The following is a 20,289-nucleotide window of genomic DNA, read 5'->3' as shown; positions in this document are numbered from 1 at the left end:
AAAAAATGATTGAAGACATATCTACAATATATATGTCCTTATTTTTAACCTTCATGTATGCACATATGAAGGTTAATAAATAAGATAAAGAGAAAATTAAGGTACTAAAATGCAGAAAAAATGCAGTGTTGTGATAGACCAGTCAATTTGACTGAGATTCTAAGCAACCAGGGGATTTTAGTTTCTTAGGGCTTTTTTTTTTTTAAGCCTTTAAGTAGTGTAGTTAATCTCCATTAAGGAAACTCTTTTGTCTAGTCATTTTTCTCCTTAATATATTCTAATTACTTCTTTCCCCTTTTACTTTATTTCTTTTTTTTTCATTATATATTACTAAAAGCCAGTTCAATGAAATGTGAAATCATGGAAAATAGGAGCCACAGTCACTGTATTAAATTAAAGACTAAATTATGGTCCAATTCCACAAGTTATCTAGGCAATGAATATTATAAAAATGTGCCTACATGACAACAACAGTCTGTATAAAGAGAAGACTTTGTTTTATAAACATTCTGACTAATGGAATTAAGACCTGTCTTTTAAATATAGGTATGTATAAATATATTTTAAGAGAAACCTATAGACCTCAGAAGCTTTTTTGTTTTCTTTTTTTTTTTTTGCAGTAGGAATCATTTCCTGATCATGTTCATGTTCTTGTAAAGCTGGCTGCACTTGAAGGGCATTTAGGTCCTGCTACAGTGTTTCATAAATATGGTGTTTTGCACGGGCTGTTTTGAATTACTGACCAAGCATTTTTTTTAAATTGAACTGTGAAGAATAGATGGAAAATTCCTTTTGAGAGCAAAGACTACCTCATTCTTTTTTCTTATGTAGTAAATCACTTTTGATTCTGAGGTGGCAAGTCATTATGAGATGTTTAGGAAATGAGATTAACTGTTAGCTCATGAAATAGGTAGCATATTTAATTAAATAACTGTATTATAGAGACTTTCATTTTTTATTTTCTGTGTGGTTACATAATAAAGCCAAGCAGAGCTAGAGGTATTTCTTCTAGTTTTTCTAAGTAAAATAAATATTTTTACTTCTATGTTTAATTCTAAACTACCATTCACATGGAAATCAGATTATTCACTTATATGTGTGTCTGATTATGCATTTGCATAGGTGTATATACACATAACTTGGATTTGTAATTGTTTAATCAGCAATGAAAGTAAGTAGATGCAAACTACAATTAACCTTCCTACAGGTGATTATTGATGCTGTTAGTATTCCAGTAGCCTCCAACTGTCAAGAAACCACAACTGTATATATGATTTATATATAATATGTGATATATTATTACTATATGTATAAATTTATTGTACATATAATAAAATTGAAGCAAAAATATCATTTTAAAAGATTCTTATAGTTATTTTCCTTCATATAGTTTCAAAATTTTCATTTTCTATTTCTTCAATACTGAATAAACAGAAAAGAAAAAGAGGAAATTAACTATGGTTTGTGAAATTTAATTGTGTACCAAAATAACCTTTAAACAGATCTTTGGGTCCCAATTATAGCTCAATAAAGATAGAAACAAGATTGAATTTCTGAATAAGATAAATAATTTAACATATTTAAAAAATTTTTTTAGTATTAGAAATTTCTGAAACTATAGGCTTCTATTGGGTGAGCCAAAAAGTTCGTTTAGTTGTTTTCTGTATGATGGATGGCTCTAGCAGTCCTTAGTTGTCTTTAACTTCCTTTGAAACAATTTTGTTAGATTGTATTGTGGCAGCTGTTATATCAGTATGCATTTAAAAAATACTTATCAAAATTGGTGAATTTTTGTATAGCTATTTTAATATTGAAGATTGAAGAAGATATGCAACATTTTTAGTGTATTATGCTTTATTATTTCAAGAAAGATAAAAATGCAACCGAAACACAAAAAAAGATTTATGAAGTGTATGGAGAAGGTGCTGTGACTGATTGAACATGTTAAAAGTGGTTTGCAAAGATTTTTGGTATTTTGACATTTTGGCCAAATAATTCTTTTTATTTTTTAAAGATTTTATTTATTTATTTTTAGAGAGGGAGAAAGAGCAGAAGAGAAACATCCATGTGTGGTTGCCTCTCACGCCTCCCCACCTGCCTCACTGGGGACCTGGCCTACAACCTAGGCATGTGTCCTGACTGGGAATCAAACCACCAACCTTTGTTTCACAAGCCAGCATTCAATCCACTGAGCCATACCAGCCAGGGCTAGCCAAATAATTCTTTGCTGTGGGTCTGTCTTATGCTTTGGAAGATGTTTAGCAGTACCCCTGGCCTCTTCCCACTAGAAGTCAATAGTGGGAGATAGGGACAGACTCAAAATATCCAAATCAATAAAGTTACTGGTGAAAATGAAAAATGTGTCTTTTATTTTATGGAAAAAAAAAACATATGGACCTTTTGGCCAACCCGATACATTAGTGCTTCTGATGTCATTTTTTCTTATCTCCCACTTGCTTGGAGAACATGTGACCCACCTGGGTGACTTTCTTTTGACAGTTTGTACTTGGATAAGCACAATTGTTCTATCAAATTTTTATTTACCATGTGAGTTATAGCAGATTTTCTTTTAATCTGGCTTTTCTTTTACTGGATGTATTTCAAGGAAAGTATCTTAAACTTCTTGAACAATATTCTAATAATTACATATATTTATATAAATATATTTATATAATAATTACATATATATATATTTAAAGCACTCCTGAACTACTTCACTGTTATAGACCTCACAATTCCTAAAAGTAATAGTATTATGAGTCACCTAACACCTGGAAACTCAAAACCTAATTTTGATTCATTCTGTCTTTCATCTCTGAAACCCTGGTATCTAACCAAATTACATATGTTTAATATAAGAAATAGAGATGATAGTGTATATACCAAGTAGAGAAGCAATTTTGTTAACATAATTTTTTTCTTTTTCTTTCTAATAGACTTGATATCACAACAATTTTAATATGCACTGAGAACATGTTATGGTCAGTTTGCACATCTGTACAGAAACTTTTGAATCCTCATGAATATATAGATGATAAAATTTTTAAAATCCATACCCATTGTAATAACCTGTTGACAACGTTAGTCATTTTGACTTCTCCATTAACTGAATTATATCAGTAAGTATTAAATATATTTTCTTTTTAGCTATTATCATTTATAACATAATGTGATTTAACAAAGTTATTTTCATACCCTTACTGAAGTGTGTATAGTAGTACATGGAAATTTTTGAGGTGCATTTCTGATACCATGAATTAGACCATTTCATAAAACAAATGCTAAGCAGTAGGGGTTTCTTTATGCTCAAACTAATTAGGTCCTAATAATGTATCTCTATTCATCAATTCTATTTAGTTAATAAGGCTGCAATACAAACAGTACCACTTTGGGCTTTACTATTTGAGTTATTTAAATGATCAAATTATATTAGTTGGTTGGTTATTTTAGTCATAGTTTGAAATTGTGAAAAATAAAATCATATGTAATGCTTTTTTGCTTTCTTAAAAATATTTTTTGTTTTCTAATTTTATGTAAAATGACTTGCTCTAATAAAAAACTAAAATTGAAAAACAGTTCTAAAATATGTCCAAATCTGGAAGAGACCTAATGGTTCCACACTGGCAATTAATCTACCATGGATTTGTGTTTTCAGTGTTTGGCTTTGGTGTCTGAGCTAGTAATGACAAGTAGAAATAGAACTAAGCAATTACATTTTTAAAATGGCAATGTAGCTTTCTTAATAAATAAGATTTAGGGAAATTAAAATTTCTGAACTTTTTTGGTTCATTTGTGGTTTATTTAATTCAAATTTGTAATATAAAAAAGGTTGGAGTAGACTTATAATAAAATAGTAATATAATTTTGTTTAAGCTCTCTTCCAAAATAGTCACTTTATCTTGAAAGACTAGATAATTGCATGCTCTTACTTCATGAATAGTAAAAATTAGACATACAGTATTTCTATTTCTTAAGATAAATGAGGTAAAGTATTCCTTTCTTAATACTCTGGTAAAGGCAATATATAAACCCTGATTTTCAGAAAATTTTGAGGTTGTTGGTTTAGAAATTCTTAGAGTAATTAACAACTTTGATTCCAGTTTCCCCATAATTTTCACCCACTATTTGACTTTCAACTAACCCATTGTTTACAGATTGTTCCTTCTGGCAACCCTGTGTTGAAAACTAATTTTAGAAATGGAGAATTCTTTCAGAAAGGGGGAGAAACAGTGAGGTAAATTGCTAGAAGTTTGGGATTAAGTACATAATCATTCACAATCATAAGCTTAAGGTCTGAAGCCCATAGTAAATCCTAGTAAACTAAACTGATTTACCATAGATGAAAAAATTGTTGTGCTCTTAGTTCAATGGGTCATTTCATCTAAGAGTAAGTCCCTGTGAAAATCAGGAACAAAGTTGACAAATTTCATGGATTGGTCATGGTGAGCAATATTGAATTTCATGGTTGGTCACAGATGAATAGAAAATTTTTAACCCCCAATGCATTTGTAAAACAAATAAATTATTATGAAAGATTGCATATTTTAATAGTAATAATGTATTATACATTCATTATTGTTAACTTATAGCCTTTTAATACATTTTTAAATATGCAAGCACTTAAGTCTCTGTCATTTGTACATTAGATATTGCAGTGTAACCTCATTTAACAAATTTAAATTGCTAATTTTAAACAGGATTATAGAATATTTTACATCATGTACTGCCTCTGGTTATTCTTAATATAGAACAGATAGCTATATTGCTTTGAAGCATGAATACAAATCTAGATATGCTTTAATTCTTTTAAAATTATTCTCACTTCAAAAAAATTTTTCACAAATTTTATACATTCATGTTGATTTTACTTTTATGATGGTTTTCTAAGAGTATACATCTAATCTTTGACATGTATTTTGCTTTGTATTGGCAAAGAAATCTACAGGTCAGTATGTTCTCACCAATTAGGAAAAAATGTACATGCATTGCAAGAACCCTATTGACTTATTTAGCTTCCTTTCATAGACAGGGTATGAAATTGTCATATTAGTGTTTTAGAAAACAACTGTATTTCTATTTCACAGCAAAAGAAAGAAACAGCTATGGATTGTATTGATTTTTTTTTAATAAACTATATGTGACATTTGTCACTCTATGTGATAAGCCTTTTAGGAGGTGACTTCCTTTACTCCAAGTAGTTCTGACAAATAAACTGAATGTATTTTCCTTTCTGAGCTTAGCACAGGACTGCTCAATCCCAGGGCTGGAATGCATGATTTTAAAAATCTTTTCAGGAAGCATAAAGTCTGTTTGCAAAAACATGTGTTTTTTTTAAGTCTCTTCTGAAGGTTTCTTTGAGAATGTTGTAAAAGGAGTACTTTAGGTTTGCTCTCTAGGGAAAGAGACCCACTGAAACATGAAATATTCACCATGTATTTTCCAAAGTGCTCATCACTTGTTCTGTCATAAAGGCATTACACTGCACGTTCAGAAGCATAGTCAGTGTGCATTCACACACACACCCACAGAGTGGTTCCATGTTACATTTTTCTTGTATAGAGTGTTAATTTTAGTTTGTGTGGAGCAAATTCAAAATTAATTCTTAGAATTTTCAGTAAAAGCAATTTAGTTTCAATTCAACAAATGTTGTTGCCTCCTTGCCCCCTATGATTAAGCACAAGGATATAGCAGTGAGTGAGAGGAAAGAAATATCTGTCCTTAATAATTTTTAAAAGTCTGATAAAATTTTTAATGATAAAACTAAAAATGTTTTAATGTATCATATAAAAACTCCTTAAAGTGGAAACTTTATGAAAGGTGACTATCCCCAATGTTTTAACTTTTAATAACATGAAAGAATATATGTACAACATGAGAGGCAAAGGCCGAAGTCATCAGAAATAGGTCAGAATGTAGGTCACTAAACCAAGAACAGCAGACCTATTTTGGGGTTCACTGGTGTCACTCACTTGGCTTTTGCATCACTAAATTCCAAGGTATTTATTGTTGTGTCTCTAGTTTCAAACTCATGCTAGGTCTTTTGAAGTTATGGTCTTCTTAGCTTGTTATATATTTTTAAAAACTATTTCACTGACCCCACAAAACAGAATATGTTGCTCTAAAACTTTGTTTTTTATATCTCCAGAATGTCTGGCAAACTTTGGAAAACAGGTAGTTCATCAAAATGATAAGCATAGAATATGCATAAGTAAAATGTTAAGCATTTGATCATATGTCGCAGCAATTTTACTTTAGGTTTACACCAAAAAGAAATGAAAACATGCGTCCACACAAAGATTTGTACACAAATGCTAATAGCAACATTTTTTGTAATAGCACAACATGGAGAGAACCCAAATGTCTGTCAGCTGATGAATGGGTCAACAAAACACGGCGTACCATTGCAGCAGAATAGTATCCAGCAATAATAAGAAGTGAAGTACTGATAGATGCCACAACAGGGGAGAACCTCAAAAATACGCACAGTGAAAAAAACAGACATAAGAGGACACAAAGTATATGATTCTATTTACTAGAAATGTCTGGAACAGGCAAATTCATAGAAACAGAAAGATGACTAGTGGTTGCCCAGGGGCTAAGAGAAAGGGAGAATAGTTAGTACCTGCTAATGGGTACAGGATTTCTTTTGAGGATAATGTTATAAATTTAGACAGAGGTGGAGACTACACAACTCTTAATATATTAGAATCCATTTAGTTGTACACTTGAAATGGGTCAATTTTGTGGTATGTGGATTATATCTCTCAATAAGCTATTAAAATGAATAAAGGCTGAATGGAAATAAAAATTTTAAATATTTTTTAAAAGTGTCTTGCAGAATACAAAATAATCCAGAGAGTAAAATTTCCTGTTTGGCATTTTGTGTTGATTAAATGACTACCTTTGTTCCCCTTCCCTCTAAACATTATTTTAAGAGGAAATTTCTATTAAAAACCAAAAAACCAACAAAGTTGAACATCTTTATGTGTGGTTTTAACAGGGTAAAAACACTGGTAAAAGGCTAAGAATTAACTTTTGAGAAGGCTTGTGTCCTGAATCTTTGACTAGCTGGTTTCTGCTCTATTCTCAGGGGTCAAGTCTTATTCTGCCTTTCTACCATATGTTCTATTCTCAACCTGCCCATTAGCTCTTTACCAGCTAAGATTGCTCTTCACAGATGGCCCCCCAAATTCACCCTCTTTTCCACTAAGCAGGTGCTGACAATACCTTTATTCATACTTATTTACTATGGTTGACCTTTACTCTGGCTGACTACAGGCCAAGCATTGTGCTAGTCATTTTCTAATTTTAAATTGTCATTTTCTAACCTCAAAGAGTTATTTTCATTGTGAGAAACACAAGCCAGGGTGGGGGGGGGGTTGGTGAGAGAAATGTGGGGAACTATATTTTACTCCAAGTATACCTTGATTTCTCTCACTTAATGAAATTTAGGCAACTACTTATAATCCCAGGGGTAACACTGGTTTATGAAAGCAAAGCAGTGACTTAATATTATGTCTAAAATGGTAAAGTAGATTGAGTTTGGCTCACGTGTCCTCGGTAATCTGAACTGTTCCAGGGCTCTCTCAATAGTTCATTTTCAAACTAATTCTACTCCTTGATGTTTTTATTTATTGAGCACCTCTGAATGGCTCGGGCAGAGTGGTAGGCACAGATGATGCAAGACATCCGACCTGACCCTTGGGCTTCCTTGTTTCCATCTTGGAGGTTTATTTTATTAGCATGATATATTGAGACACAGTTCTCCTGGGAGGGCAGCCAAAAGCAGGGTGGCACAAGAGCAGCATAAAACCTAGCCAGCTCTTTTGCTTATCACTTATTCTCACTTTTTATGTGCATTGGATTTATTTCATTCTAGCAATTGGCTACATAAGCTCAAGGAATCAATCAGATTTCTTAATGCAAAAAGGAAGGAAGTTAGCATCATTGTAGATCAGAGAACCAACAGACTGAGTCTGAGGTACAGTGCTCAAGTGGTGAGGTGGGATGAGCCCGGGGCAGTATTAATGATAGGAAATGGGCAAGGGTCAGTTAATGTTGGAAGAAGGGCAAAGGCAAAATCATTTTTCTCCCTTAACAAAGCCATCTTTACAGTATGCTAATTTGGGAATGTGAATAAATGTATTCTGTTTCAACCTATAGACAATCACTTATTTTTTAAAGGACTATTAAATTTGTGATATCAAAATTCTTTTGTCTGGTAGAAAATATAATTCTGTGGCTCATACAATTGTGTTTTACTCTCCACTATGAATTATTTAGAGCATCCTCTATTTTAGCTGCATACCAAAACATCATTAGAGGTTATCTAATAGCTAGCTCATCATTTCATTCCCCCACTGAGGCTTGTGGGCCAATTTTCACCCTGTTATACTCTCCAGAATAATGAAACTAATTTGGGATCTTGCTGTGGAATTAAATGCTCATACAGATCCCACCCCCTATGAGACCATAAACATCTGCCATAACATTTCGTATAGCCAAATAACCTTACTATTACCAGTACGACTGAGAAACCATTAGTGGAGTAAAAGAGGTTAGGTACTGGCAGAAATGTTCTGGGAAGTGTTATATTGCCAATGGTTTGTAGTCTAAGAAATTTTGGCACCAATAACCATTCCATTATTATTAGATCCTCCATTATTTTTTCTAATCTTGATGATAAAACTGTAACTAGGCAATCATTTAGACTTTTAAGAATTTCATGTCAGTTTTGAGATGGTCATAGACCTTAAGGAGTATTAACAACTGTCATCACACCGATAATACCTTATATATGCTGAGCCCTTATTATATATAAGGTACTTTGCTAAATCCTTTATATGCGAGTTATCTCAATCATCCCACTGAGCCTGTGAGGTTAATATTATTATTATTATCCCCATTTTATAAATGAGAAAACTGTAGCTAAATAAGTTGAAAAACAAATTACACATCTAATAAAAAGCACACTCAAAAAACAAACCCAGGCTGTCTGGCTCCATGGTTTCTGCATGTGCCTATGTACTGCCTCTAAACAACCTTTAGGACTACCTGAACATGACAGAGAGAGCATTCTGGGAAAAGTATATATTCTTAGAGAAATGAGGTGTCTCCCAGATAATTGGACACATGGGAGTGAAAGCAAAGGCCTGAAGAGGTAGGCAGACAAGTAAGCAGAGACTGTGAGGCCACAGTCTCCAGGCCTGCTCTCTTTTAAGCTCCCCCCATCTCTTGTCCCATTCCTTTCCCTCAGTCTGTCACTCCCTTTGAGACTACCTTTCTTTGCAGACCACTTGCTGCATCTCCTTTCGTGTTATTCCAGACCTCTCCTCTTCCTAGCCCCCTTGCTATTACATGTTCCTTCTCTGCATCCTTTCTTTCTTGGCCTCTCTACCTACATCCTGGAACACTGTTGGCAAAAATCACTGAGCTGTCCTTTTATACCTTTTGACAATCCCACCTTGTTCAATCTCTGAGTAGCTTCCTCTTCCATCCTTTACTTCGGCTGACCCCACTTCCATCCCCCCATCCCACTATTTGTTAGCAGATGGCCTTGTCCCTGTCCTTCTCTGAGAGAACCCGACCGTCATGAATGTACTTTAACTTCTCATTTCCATTCGTATGAATTATCTCAATCCCAATTCACCTCTATATGCTTTGATAGATGATCAATATATCTCTTACCATCCAAAGTGAATCTTTTCCTACTCTGACCACATTCACATCCTACTCACAATGTAGAATATTCCTTCTAGCTCCTGGTTCTTACCCCAAAGCCTCTCCTGTATTAAAATTTATTCCTTATTTACTGCTGTTTTTCCCTTCAAAACATAGTTTGTGCTCATTGTCTCCCTTTTTATGCCTATCATTTACTCAATACACTCATCATTTAGACTTTTAATATAATTGCATCACTGCAATTGCCCTCATCTTGCTAAACAAACAACCTGGGTCAGGTCATCCTTGCATACCCAATCCCTCACTCCAATTTTTGTTTCTCCATTTCCTCACTCTCTACTCTCGACACGATTAGCCATTTCTTTTCCTTTGGCTCCCCTAACATCACTGTCTCCTGGGTCTTTGACGACTTCCCTGATTACTCTTTCTTGGCTTCGTTTGAGTGGTGCTTTTTCTCATCTTGCCCTTTAAATATTAATGTATTCCGGAGTTCTTTTCTTGACCATCTTTTCACTTTACGCTTTTTTGGGGGGGGGTGAGTCACCTGTTCCCATAGTTTCAGTATTGTGCTAATGACTTCCACACAAATATATTCAACCCGGATGTCTCTTGTATATGCTAGATTTATAAATCCAAATTCCTATTGCATGCCTCTTTTTGGATGTGCTTCAACTCTCCACAACTCCCTCAAACATATCTAAAACTGAAGTAAAATACCTGCAACTCATCTTAGGCATCTCCTTTTCCCTTAATTCTTCTCCCTTCTGACTTCCCCTCATGCCATCTCCAACCACATGTCATTAGGATATGAACATTTTTCACTCTATTAATTTAATTTAATTTCATATTTGTTTCCTATTCACTATCTCCTTTGTTTCTTACTACAGGACCTTGTCCTCTTCTGCCTAGTCTACCACAATTTCACCTTCAGTATCTTCCTTCCTCCAGCCTGGGTCCAGTCTATTCTCCTGACTAGTGCTCAAGGGATTTTTCTAAAAGGTGAAATTGGTAATATCACTCCCCGGCTATAAGCTCTTCAGTGATCGCTCATTGCTGTACAAAGTCCAGACTCCCTAGAAAATATCTTCTGTTACCCTGACCTAGCTTCTGTTTACCTGTGAAGGTCACACAGTGGAATGCATGGAATGGATATAGCCTGATTTTGAAACCTGCTTAAGGAATTTTGTTCTATTCTGGAAATTAGTGAGGAAAAATGGCTTTCAAAGAGATGATAAATTAAGTCTAAAAATTGTCTAAGTATATTTAATTAGAAGGTGTTTTACTTGGCAAGACAAATAGGATGAGAGGTCAAATTTAGAAAATGCAAGGATACAAGAAGTAGGATGTGAAATGACAATAAGGGGTGGGTTTTCAAGTGGAATTCTGTCTACATATTATCTGAAAGATGCAATTGCTCCTCTTCTTTATATAAAGCGAAGTAGCACCACTCCAAACACTTCCAGTTCTGAAGTGGCCCAATTGTCATTCTTAACTCCATGTAGGCAAATACAGTCTCTTGTTATTATAAAATTTTTATTAACCAAGCTCTCTACTAAAGATTTTATGTGACAAATACTTTCTTTTTAACTCAAGATTTATTGCTGAATTTGGGCCAATCTGGAAAAATGTTACACTCACTTCTCCAGAGATAGTTGCAGACCAGATATTCTGGCCAAATTGATCTAATTTTAAAATCATAGTAATATATTTTGCAGTTAAATTCTTCTTTACAAACTCTCTGTGGGACTTTAGGAGAATACCAAATTATAATTAATTGTTTAGGTTTTATAAATCACTTTAAAGAGTTAAAAGAGGTACCTTTATGCTAAACATTTTTACATTAAGCAAATATGACAAAAGATTAATATTGGATCCAGGCTAAGGAAGGAGGGATAAGTGATACTCATTGTACTATGATTTATACATCTTTTTGATGAATTTTATAATGTGAGATGTTTTAACAAATTCAATGATAGTGATATTGTCAAAACCTTTCCAAGGGTATGGATTGTGATACAGAAGCCTCCAAATCACCTATTAAGTGGATGACATGGGTGCATTGTCCATTCTAACACAATACAAAAAAAACCATTATCTTTGAATACTAAGTAAAAATAAAGTGTTGATGGTCTTCATAGTTAATGTTCCCTAAATATTCTGAAATAATTCTTTTTATTTCCCTAGGACTTTTCAGCATGGCATAGATGATTCTGCTTCAGATTCCTTAAAGCCGTTTTTCAGGCAACCATTACATTGGTCTTCTTGCATATCACATTTCTACCCTTCTTTACTCAGGTGAGAACCTCTAAATGCTATATTATCTATAATTCTATAATTCTTTTTAAAGTTTAATAGAAACTTTTATCCATGGAGGTAAATGCATCTTACCAAAAGAACTTACAATGTTGTATAAGACACAGGTAAGTAAAAAGTATTGTTTATCTCTTTTTTTTTAGCTCAAGAATCCAAGATAGAGTCCTTATAATTATTCTACTAATTCATAGCTTTGCTGATATAGTGGGAAAATGGTAATTTGGGGAATTTAGTTCTATTTTAGAGAATTGCCTAGTCACTTAAAAAGTCATCCTTCTTGACCCATGACTGGGGATTTGGCAGTTCTCCAACTAATTATCAAAAAGACAGCAAACGTATTAATTCATGTAACTAACTCAGAACCTTAGTGAAAGTTGAATGAGGAGTAACTTTTAAAATTATGAATAAGGTAATTCACTTTTATTATCTAATTAACAGTTTTTAAATATAGGAAAAATCATTTAAAGTGTGAAATGTACTTCTAGAGTAATCTGATGACATTTTGTGGCATTATGTGGAAAGTCAGTTTGATTCTTTGCTAAATATATCATTAGGAAGTATCTTTTCTTGGTATCTGTGAATAACTATGTTATGTATAACTAAAGAAGATACTGTTAATCCACAACAATTCTTTTTTCCTTTTTATTGAATTTATTGGGGTGACACTAGTTAACAAAATTATACAGGTTTCAGGTGTACAATTCCACAACACATCATCTGTACACTGTATTTTGTGTTCACCACTCCAAGTTTCCGTCCATCACCATTTATCCTCCTGATACCCTCCTCTACCTCCCTCTACCTCCCCTCCCCTCTACAATCACCACACTGTTGTCAGTGTCCAAGAGTTTTCTTTTTTCTTTTTTGCTCAGTCCCTCTTCCCCCCTACAGCTACCAGCCTGCTTTCCATCTGAGAGTCTGTCACTATTTTGCTTGTTAGTTCAGTTTGTTCACTAGATTCCACATATGAGTGAAATCCTATGGTATTTGTCTTTCTCTGCCTGGCTCATTTCACTTAGCACAATGTTCTCTAGGTCCATCTATGCTGGGGGACTCACAAAGAGTCCCCATACACTCTCGATTCTCAATTCATCTTGGAAATACACTGTGATTTCACCATCTAAACTGACTGAATGTATTTCTCTCTTGTTCTTGAGGAGCAAGAGTCCTACACATTAATAGAAGGTTGAGAACCTCATACACAAAGTCTCTATATGATTTACCTGTTATTTTCCTATTATATAGGTAATGGAGACTCCAAGATCAAGGAGATATAGACCCTACCTGCAAAGACCCTAATGTACTGTTGTTACTCCACTTATATATGAAACTTTTCACATCTCTGATTAATTCCTTATGACTGATTTCTGGAGCTGGAATACCCTCAATACTCTGTCCCCTGGCATGTAAATATACACTTACATCATTGAGAATTAAATAGCTAACTTTTTAATACTCATTATTGGCAAAGTAACAAATTAAGCAACTAGATATTTTATAGTGTGAGTTAAGCAAGCAACTGGTCCTTTTGATGAGTTCCCAAACTTCTAAACACATTTGTTTTCCCTGTTATTTTCGGATAACTTTGATTCATCTGTATTATCTGCTTATCTTAACCTTAACCATTGGAGTTATATGGTCCTTTATGTATCACTCTGTAAGACTTCAACCTGCAGGCTTGCCCTGTTCAGCCCAACTAGAGGCCTGAGAAGTGAGCATAGAAATGGCTTGTCTATCTTTCAAATAGTTACATCTTGTAAGAAAGTTCTTCCTCTCCTCTATACTGAAGGCAAGCATAAATGTAGTAAGACTTTTCTTTCTTTTTGCTCTGTGTAGCAACCAATCTCCAGTATTATCCTAACAGAAAGATTAAAACATGGGGTGGCTAGTGAGCTCACAGAAGAAATGCAATTTGATATAAGCTTTCTGAAGGGTATTTTATGAGCTGTATCAAAAGCCTTAAAAATATTTGTGCCCCTTTATTCGGCAATTCCATTTCCAGAAATCAATCATAAAGAAGTAATCAGAACTGTTGAAAAGTTTTATATATAAGGATGTTCATGGAAGCATTATTTGTGAAAGGAAAAAATGGAAATAAATCTCCCACAATATGGAATTAGACAAATAAGCTATGGGTTAGCCATAGGGTTGACTAATGTGAAGCCATTAAAAAGGTTGATATAAGAAATATTTTAATCACAAATAATTATGATTTATAGTTTAGGGGGATCTACAGGTCCAGTTTTTACAGTGAACTGCATACTAGACATGCCAAGTGCTTCAGTTATGTTATCCCTCTCAGACCTCACACCAGTCTGTAAGGTAAGCACTTGAGTGCCCCTTTGTGGAGCATGAAGTTGTAAGAAGAGAACAAAGCTGGGAGGCAGACTCTACACCTAGGTTTGTTCCCTTTCAAAGTTCAAGCTCCTGACAAATACACATCCACTTTTCAAAGGGGAAGCAGCTCAAGGATGTTAACAGGTGTTTGTGAAAAACCTAAGATTGTTAGTTATCCATTATGTACAGTCCTTTTTATGTTTCAGCTTTGCAGGGTTTCTATTATACTAATGTATAGTGTTTACCTCCAAGGGAGGGATCTAGAATGCTGACTCCCCAAGCTTGCAGGATGAGAGAACTCCTATATCCCAGAGGGTGAACATTTTTTGAAATGTAGGATACAATTGAGAAGTATTGAGCCCTGCTACTATGCATATAGCATTAAAAATGTATGTATAAAAACAAACATTGAGAGAATATATACTAGAGACTGAATAGTTTTTATATTTGTATGGTAAGATTGTGAACAATTTTAATTTTTTATCTGGGTAGTTCTCCATATTTCCCAAATTTTTATAACAAAAAATTCATTTTAATAAGACAAAAGCTTTTTAAAAGTAAAAAAAAAAAAAAACAGTTTCATTGCTCTGTTCACATGGCTTAATGTATAGCCTCCATACAGATTATTTCTAGCTCCGAGCACTTGCCTTTACCCCAACATTGTTTGTCCAACTGTCCATATTTTTTAAATGACCCACTGTATCACTGGAAACCCAATATGATGTCCTTAACTAATTTTTCCTTCCACTCTTCCCCCATCTTCATGTATGTTGTCTTTTCTCTTAGGAGTGTCATCATTCTTCCATACTTTGATGGTGAAAACTTGAGTATGGTTTCCGTGTTGAGCTGCCTCTTTTCCTGTTCCTAGAATGTCATCCTGTTCGGCTGATTTTTCCTTCAACGTTCTCTTAGAACCATCTTTTCTCTTGAACCCATTGTAACAACTTCAGTCCATTGTACTCTTATTTGGCATTTTTAAGATACTGTCTTCATTCTATCAGTCTCCTGCTACTGTTTTACCCACATTGTCTTATCCTGGCTTATTTCCTGGAACATACAAGAGTTTTCTGTGCTCCAGCTGTTGCTCTCCTTGCTTGCCTTTGAGACACAGTTATTTCATTTCTTTAACTTTTATTTAATGGTTATTATTAGCTCCAGGCCTTTCATTTATGTAGTTTTTTTCACCTGGAATACTTTTGTCTATCCTTTGCCATTCTAAATTCTCCATGTAAGGTACAGCATGATTACATCCTACACTGAGTGCATAGTTTATGCCAATTGTTGTCTAGCAGGTCTATACAATCTGCTTAAAAAGACATGGCCCATGCAATTTATGATTCAACATGTTCAGAGCAGTGGTATGTCAGAGGAACCCAGGACAGTAATAAAAGTAATTTCCCATTAACTCAAGTTATTGATTTGCATTTGTCAGACATTGCAATGGGAATTCCTAGACCACCATCATATGACCTTAAAAATCTCCACTTTTCCATCTATTTCTCTCACATGTGTCAGCTGTTTCAATGTGTCTTTTATCCCTAAATTATTCCCCCAAATTTTATTTCTCACCTGGGCAACTAAAATTAACTGTTCAGGAAAATACGTGTGTCAGATGAAGACAAACTAAAAATATATTGGGCCTCTTTTTTTTTTTTTTTTTAACTGGAGGCTTAGAGGAGCAGTAACTGAATTATTTAATATTATGGAGGATCTTAGTAACTTATTTATCTATTTGCTTATTTATTTCTACCTGTTTATTGTTTCAGAAAGAATTTCAGTCAGCTTTTATTTTTTAAACTTATTCTATTGATTATGCTCTTACAGTTGTCCCATTCCCTGCCCCCGCTCCACCTTTATTCCCCTCTGCCCTGCACACTCTCTCCCACCTGCATTCACCCGCTTTAGTTCATGTTCATGGGTCATACATATAAGTTCTTTGGCTTCTACATTTCCTATACTAGTCTTAAGCCCCGCCCCCACCCCCGTCTATTTTGTACCTACCATTTATGCTACTTAGTCTCTGTACCTTTTCCCCCTCCCTCCCCCTCCCACTCCCCCGCTGATGACCCTCCATGTGATCTCCATTTCTGTGGTTCGGCTCCTGTTCTAGTTGCTTGCTTGGTTAATTTTTGTTTTTGTTTTAGGTTAGGTTGTTAATTACTGTGAGTTTGTTGCCATTTTACTGTTCATAGTTGTGATCTTTTTCTTAGGTAAGTCCCTTTAACATTTCATAAAATAAGGGCTTGGTGATGATGAACTCCTTTAACTTGACTTTATCTGAGAAGCACTTTATCTGTCCTTCCATTCTAAATGAACGCTTTGCTGGATAGAGCAATCTTGGATGTATGTCCTTGCCTTTCATGGCTTGGAATACTTCTTTCCAGCCCTTTCTTGTCTGCAAGGTCTCTTTTGCTGACAGTCTTATGGGAACTCCTTTGTAGGTAACTGTCTCCTTTTCTCTTGCTGCTTCTAAGATTCCTCCTTCTCTTTCATCTTGGGTAATGTAATTATGATGTGCCTTGGTGTGTTCCTCCTTGGGTCCAACTTCTTTGGGACTCTCTGAGATTCCTGGTCTTCCTGGAAGTCTATTTCCTTTGCCATATTGGGGAAGTTCTCTGTCATTGTTTTCAAATAACTTTTCAATTTCTTACTCTTTCTCTTCTCCTCCTGGCACCCCTATGATTTGGATGTTGAAATGTTTAAAGACATCCTGGAGTTTCCTAAGCCTCTCCTCATTTTTTTTTTAAATTCTTGTTTCTTCATTTCTGTTCTGGTTGAATGTTTATTTCTTCCATCTGGTCCAAACCATTGATTTGAGTCCTGGTTTCCTTCCCATCACTGTTGGTTTCCTGTACATGTTCCTTTATTTCACTTAGCATAGACTTCATTTTTTCCTCTAATTTGAGACCATAGTCAACCAATTCGGTGAGCATCCTGATTACCAGTGCTTTGAACTCTGCATCTGATAGGTTGGCTACCTCTTCATTGCTTAGTTGTATTTTTTCTGGAGCTTTGATCTGTTCTTTCATTTGGGCCATTCTTGTTTTTTTTGTCTCGGTGTGCCTGTTATGTAGTGAAGGGCAAAGCCTTAGGTGTTCACCAGGGTGGGGCAACCCATGTGGCTGCATTGTGATGCTGTATGTGGGGGAGGGGTCCAAGAGGGAACAGTGCTGCTTGCTCAGCTCTCTGCCAGTTTTTAGTCACTTCCCCTGCTACCCACAATCAAATCGAGTCCTTTTGGTACTGATTTCTGGATGGGTGGGTTTGTGTACATTCTAAGAACCTGTGGGTTTCTGCCACGAACTCTCCTGTGAGGCTGGGAATTTCTCCTGCTGCTGCTTCAGCCCCCACAAGTGTTTTCAATGGGAGGTTTGTGGCTTTATTTCCCCTTGCTGGAACCCTGGGTTGCAGGATCTGTCTTGCTCTTTGCCAGCCACTGCCTTGCCTGCCCTGGTCCTCTAACCATCACCTTGCCATGAGTCCTCTCCTCCCCAGCTGCCTGTCTCCACCCATTCTATGGGTCTGGATGAGTGTTTCTTCTTTAACTCCTTGGTTGTCAGACTTCCATACAGTTCAATTTTCTGTCATTTCTGGTTGTTTTTTGTTTTTAAATTTGTTGTTGTCCTTTTGGGTTTTCAAGGAGGCACAGTGTGTCTACCTATACCTCCATCTTGGCCAGAAGTCCCTCAGTCAGCTTTTAATAGTATTAAATATATTAAGATAATGAATTAAAAGTACACTACAAGGAAGAAACAGACAAGGAGGAAGATAAAAAGTTATGACTTAAAAAAAGAGTTACAAATGCAAAAACAGTTGTATGGGTCATACTTTTTTCTGTAGGATTACTAGAGAAAACTATAAAGAATAAAAATTGGGAAAAACAGAATTTTCATGTTCTCCTAGAATCCCTGTAACAGTGTAGAAGACTTTGCTCTCAGGAAAGCATATGTATTTTCAAAACAGTAAGTAAAATGTACTTGTATTCATTATTCCCAGCAATCGCATAGGCTAACGATGTGAGCTGATTTAAAAAGGGTAAAGAGTTTCCTATTAGATGAAACTAAGGCATGTGGAGAAAATATTAATCTCAAGGTTAGTCCTATGACACCATACTGTCCTTTCATGTAAATGTTCATGGCAGAATAATATCTTAGTCAACTGTACTGTGATTTGTTATAAAGCTTTTCATTATTTTCCAAACTTTCATCTTCTTGCATATTTTAAAATATTTCCAAATATTTTTCAGATCTTCCTTAGCTAGGTAGGTCATGGCTGCACACTGACCCCAATGAGCATGATCAGTGTGAGTGAGCTGCTCATCTTTTCTTACAGTGACAACATGATGTTCTCCTTCATGGCCAGTCCAGTCTAAGCTATAGATATTTATTTCTATTCTGCTTTTATTTCTATTACGCTTTTACTAAATGTAATCCTGTTTTAGATTTATATGCTTTTTGCCTTCCCTGAGTGTATTATGCTACTTTTGACTTCTTTATACTGTATGTTATGTGGGTCTTTTCTTTTTTTCCTTTGCCAAATTAAGGAAGTTTCCTTTTATTGTTTTTTCAAATAAGTTTTCAATTTCTTGCTGTTCCTCTTCTCCTTCTGACATCCCTATGATTCAGATATTGGCACATTCGGGATGTACCAGAGTCATCTTATTCTCTCCTTGTATTTTTGAATTTTTATTTCTTCATTCTGTACTGTTGACTGTTTATTTCTTCCTTATGCTCCAAATCATTCATTTGGACCCAAGCTTCCCTCTCTTTACTCTTGGTTCCCTGTGGATTTTTCTTTATTTTATTTAGTGTTGACTTCATTTCTTCCCTTATATGTTTGCCGTACTCAGTGAGATCTCTAAACATCCTTATCATCAGTGTTTTGAACTTGCATCTGATAGATTGGCTATCTCTGTTTCACTTAGTTGTTTTTCTGGAGTTTTGATCTGTTCTTTCATTTGGGTCATATTTGTTTGTCTCCTCAATTTGGCAGCCTCCCTGTGTTTATTTCCATGTATTAGGTAGAGCTGCTTTGATTCCCTGTCTGGGTGTACCTGTTATGTTATAAGGGGTGGAGCCTTAGGTATTCGTCAGGGTGGGGCCACATGCTTCGCCTATTTATGGTGCTATATGTGGGGAGGGGTTGGAGAAGGCACAATGCTGCTTGCTTGGCTCTCACCCCATTGCCATTTACTTCCCCCACTTCCCATATGCGACTGGTGTCCTTCCAGCTGATAGTGCTGAATCCCAGAGTGGGTGGGTTGTGTATGTTCTAGGTCTGTGCAGGCCCTTTAAACAGACTCTCCAGAGAGACCAGCAGTTTCTTCCACTGCCCTAACTCCCACTAGTTTTTACAGCAAGAAATTATGAAGCTCTGTTTCCTGGCACTGAAACTCTGAGTATGTGGTCTGGCCTGGGGCTCCCAGGTGTCCCTCCTGGTTTTTGTCTGCCACATGTGAATGTGGGACTTTCTGTTCTGCTAGCCACTGCCACTGCTGCCTCGCACTGCATTCTCTCCAACTCAGCTCCCCATTTCTACCCCTCCTATCTATCTGGATGAATATTTCTTATTTAAATCCTTCGTTGTGGGATTTCTATACAGTTCAATTTTCTGGCAGTTCTGGTTATTTTTAATTTTGAGCTTTGTTGTGATCTTTCTTATGGTTGTGTAAGGAGGAGAGGCATGTCTACCTATACCTCCATTTTGGCGGAAGTCTAAAATGTTTTCTTCCTCCTTCACCTGGCAATACCAACTTATCTTCCTATCTCAGCTCTAATGTGACTTTTTTGGGAATGCCTTTCATCAACCCCAAAGACTAGTTCACTTCTTATTACTATATTTTCTAATAGCATTTTTTGCTTTTCCTGCACAGAGTTCTCTTAGTTGTAACTTTAAGTATATTTGTATGATTATTTAAACTATATATTTATATATATATTCTCTTCTAAATTCCATAAA

General features: G+C 35.3%; 1 protein-coding gene across 3 annotated transcripts in view; it reads left to right on the top strand.

Moving 5' to 3' along the window:
- The window catches only part of KIAA0825 (KIAA0825 ortholog), a 397,293-nt gene that overhangs the window by 136,946 nt on the left and 240,058 nt on the right, over positions 1-20,289 (top strand). For all 3 annotated transcript variants that reach the window (XM_036020541.1, XM_036020539.1, XM_036020540.1), the window contains 2 exons: positions 2,937-3,119; positions 11,866-11,976. In XM_036020541.1, the coding sequence (XP_035876434.1) occupies positions 2,937-3,119; positions 11,866-11,976 (294 nt within the window). The remainder of the gene's footprint in view (positions 1-2,936; positions 3,120-11,865; positions 11,977-20,289) is intronic.

Source organism: Phyllostomus discolor, chromosome 3, assembly GCF_004126475.2.
Source record: "Phyllostomus discolor isolate MPI-MPIP mPhyDis1 chromosome 3, mPhyDis1.pri.v3, whole genome shotgun sequence".
Classification (NCBI taxonomy): Eukaryota; Metazoa; Chordata; class Mammalia; order Chiroptera; family Phyllostomidae; genus Phyllostomus; species Phyllostomus discolor.
This window is presented reverse-complemented; position numbering and strand designations above follow the sequence as displayed.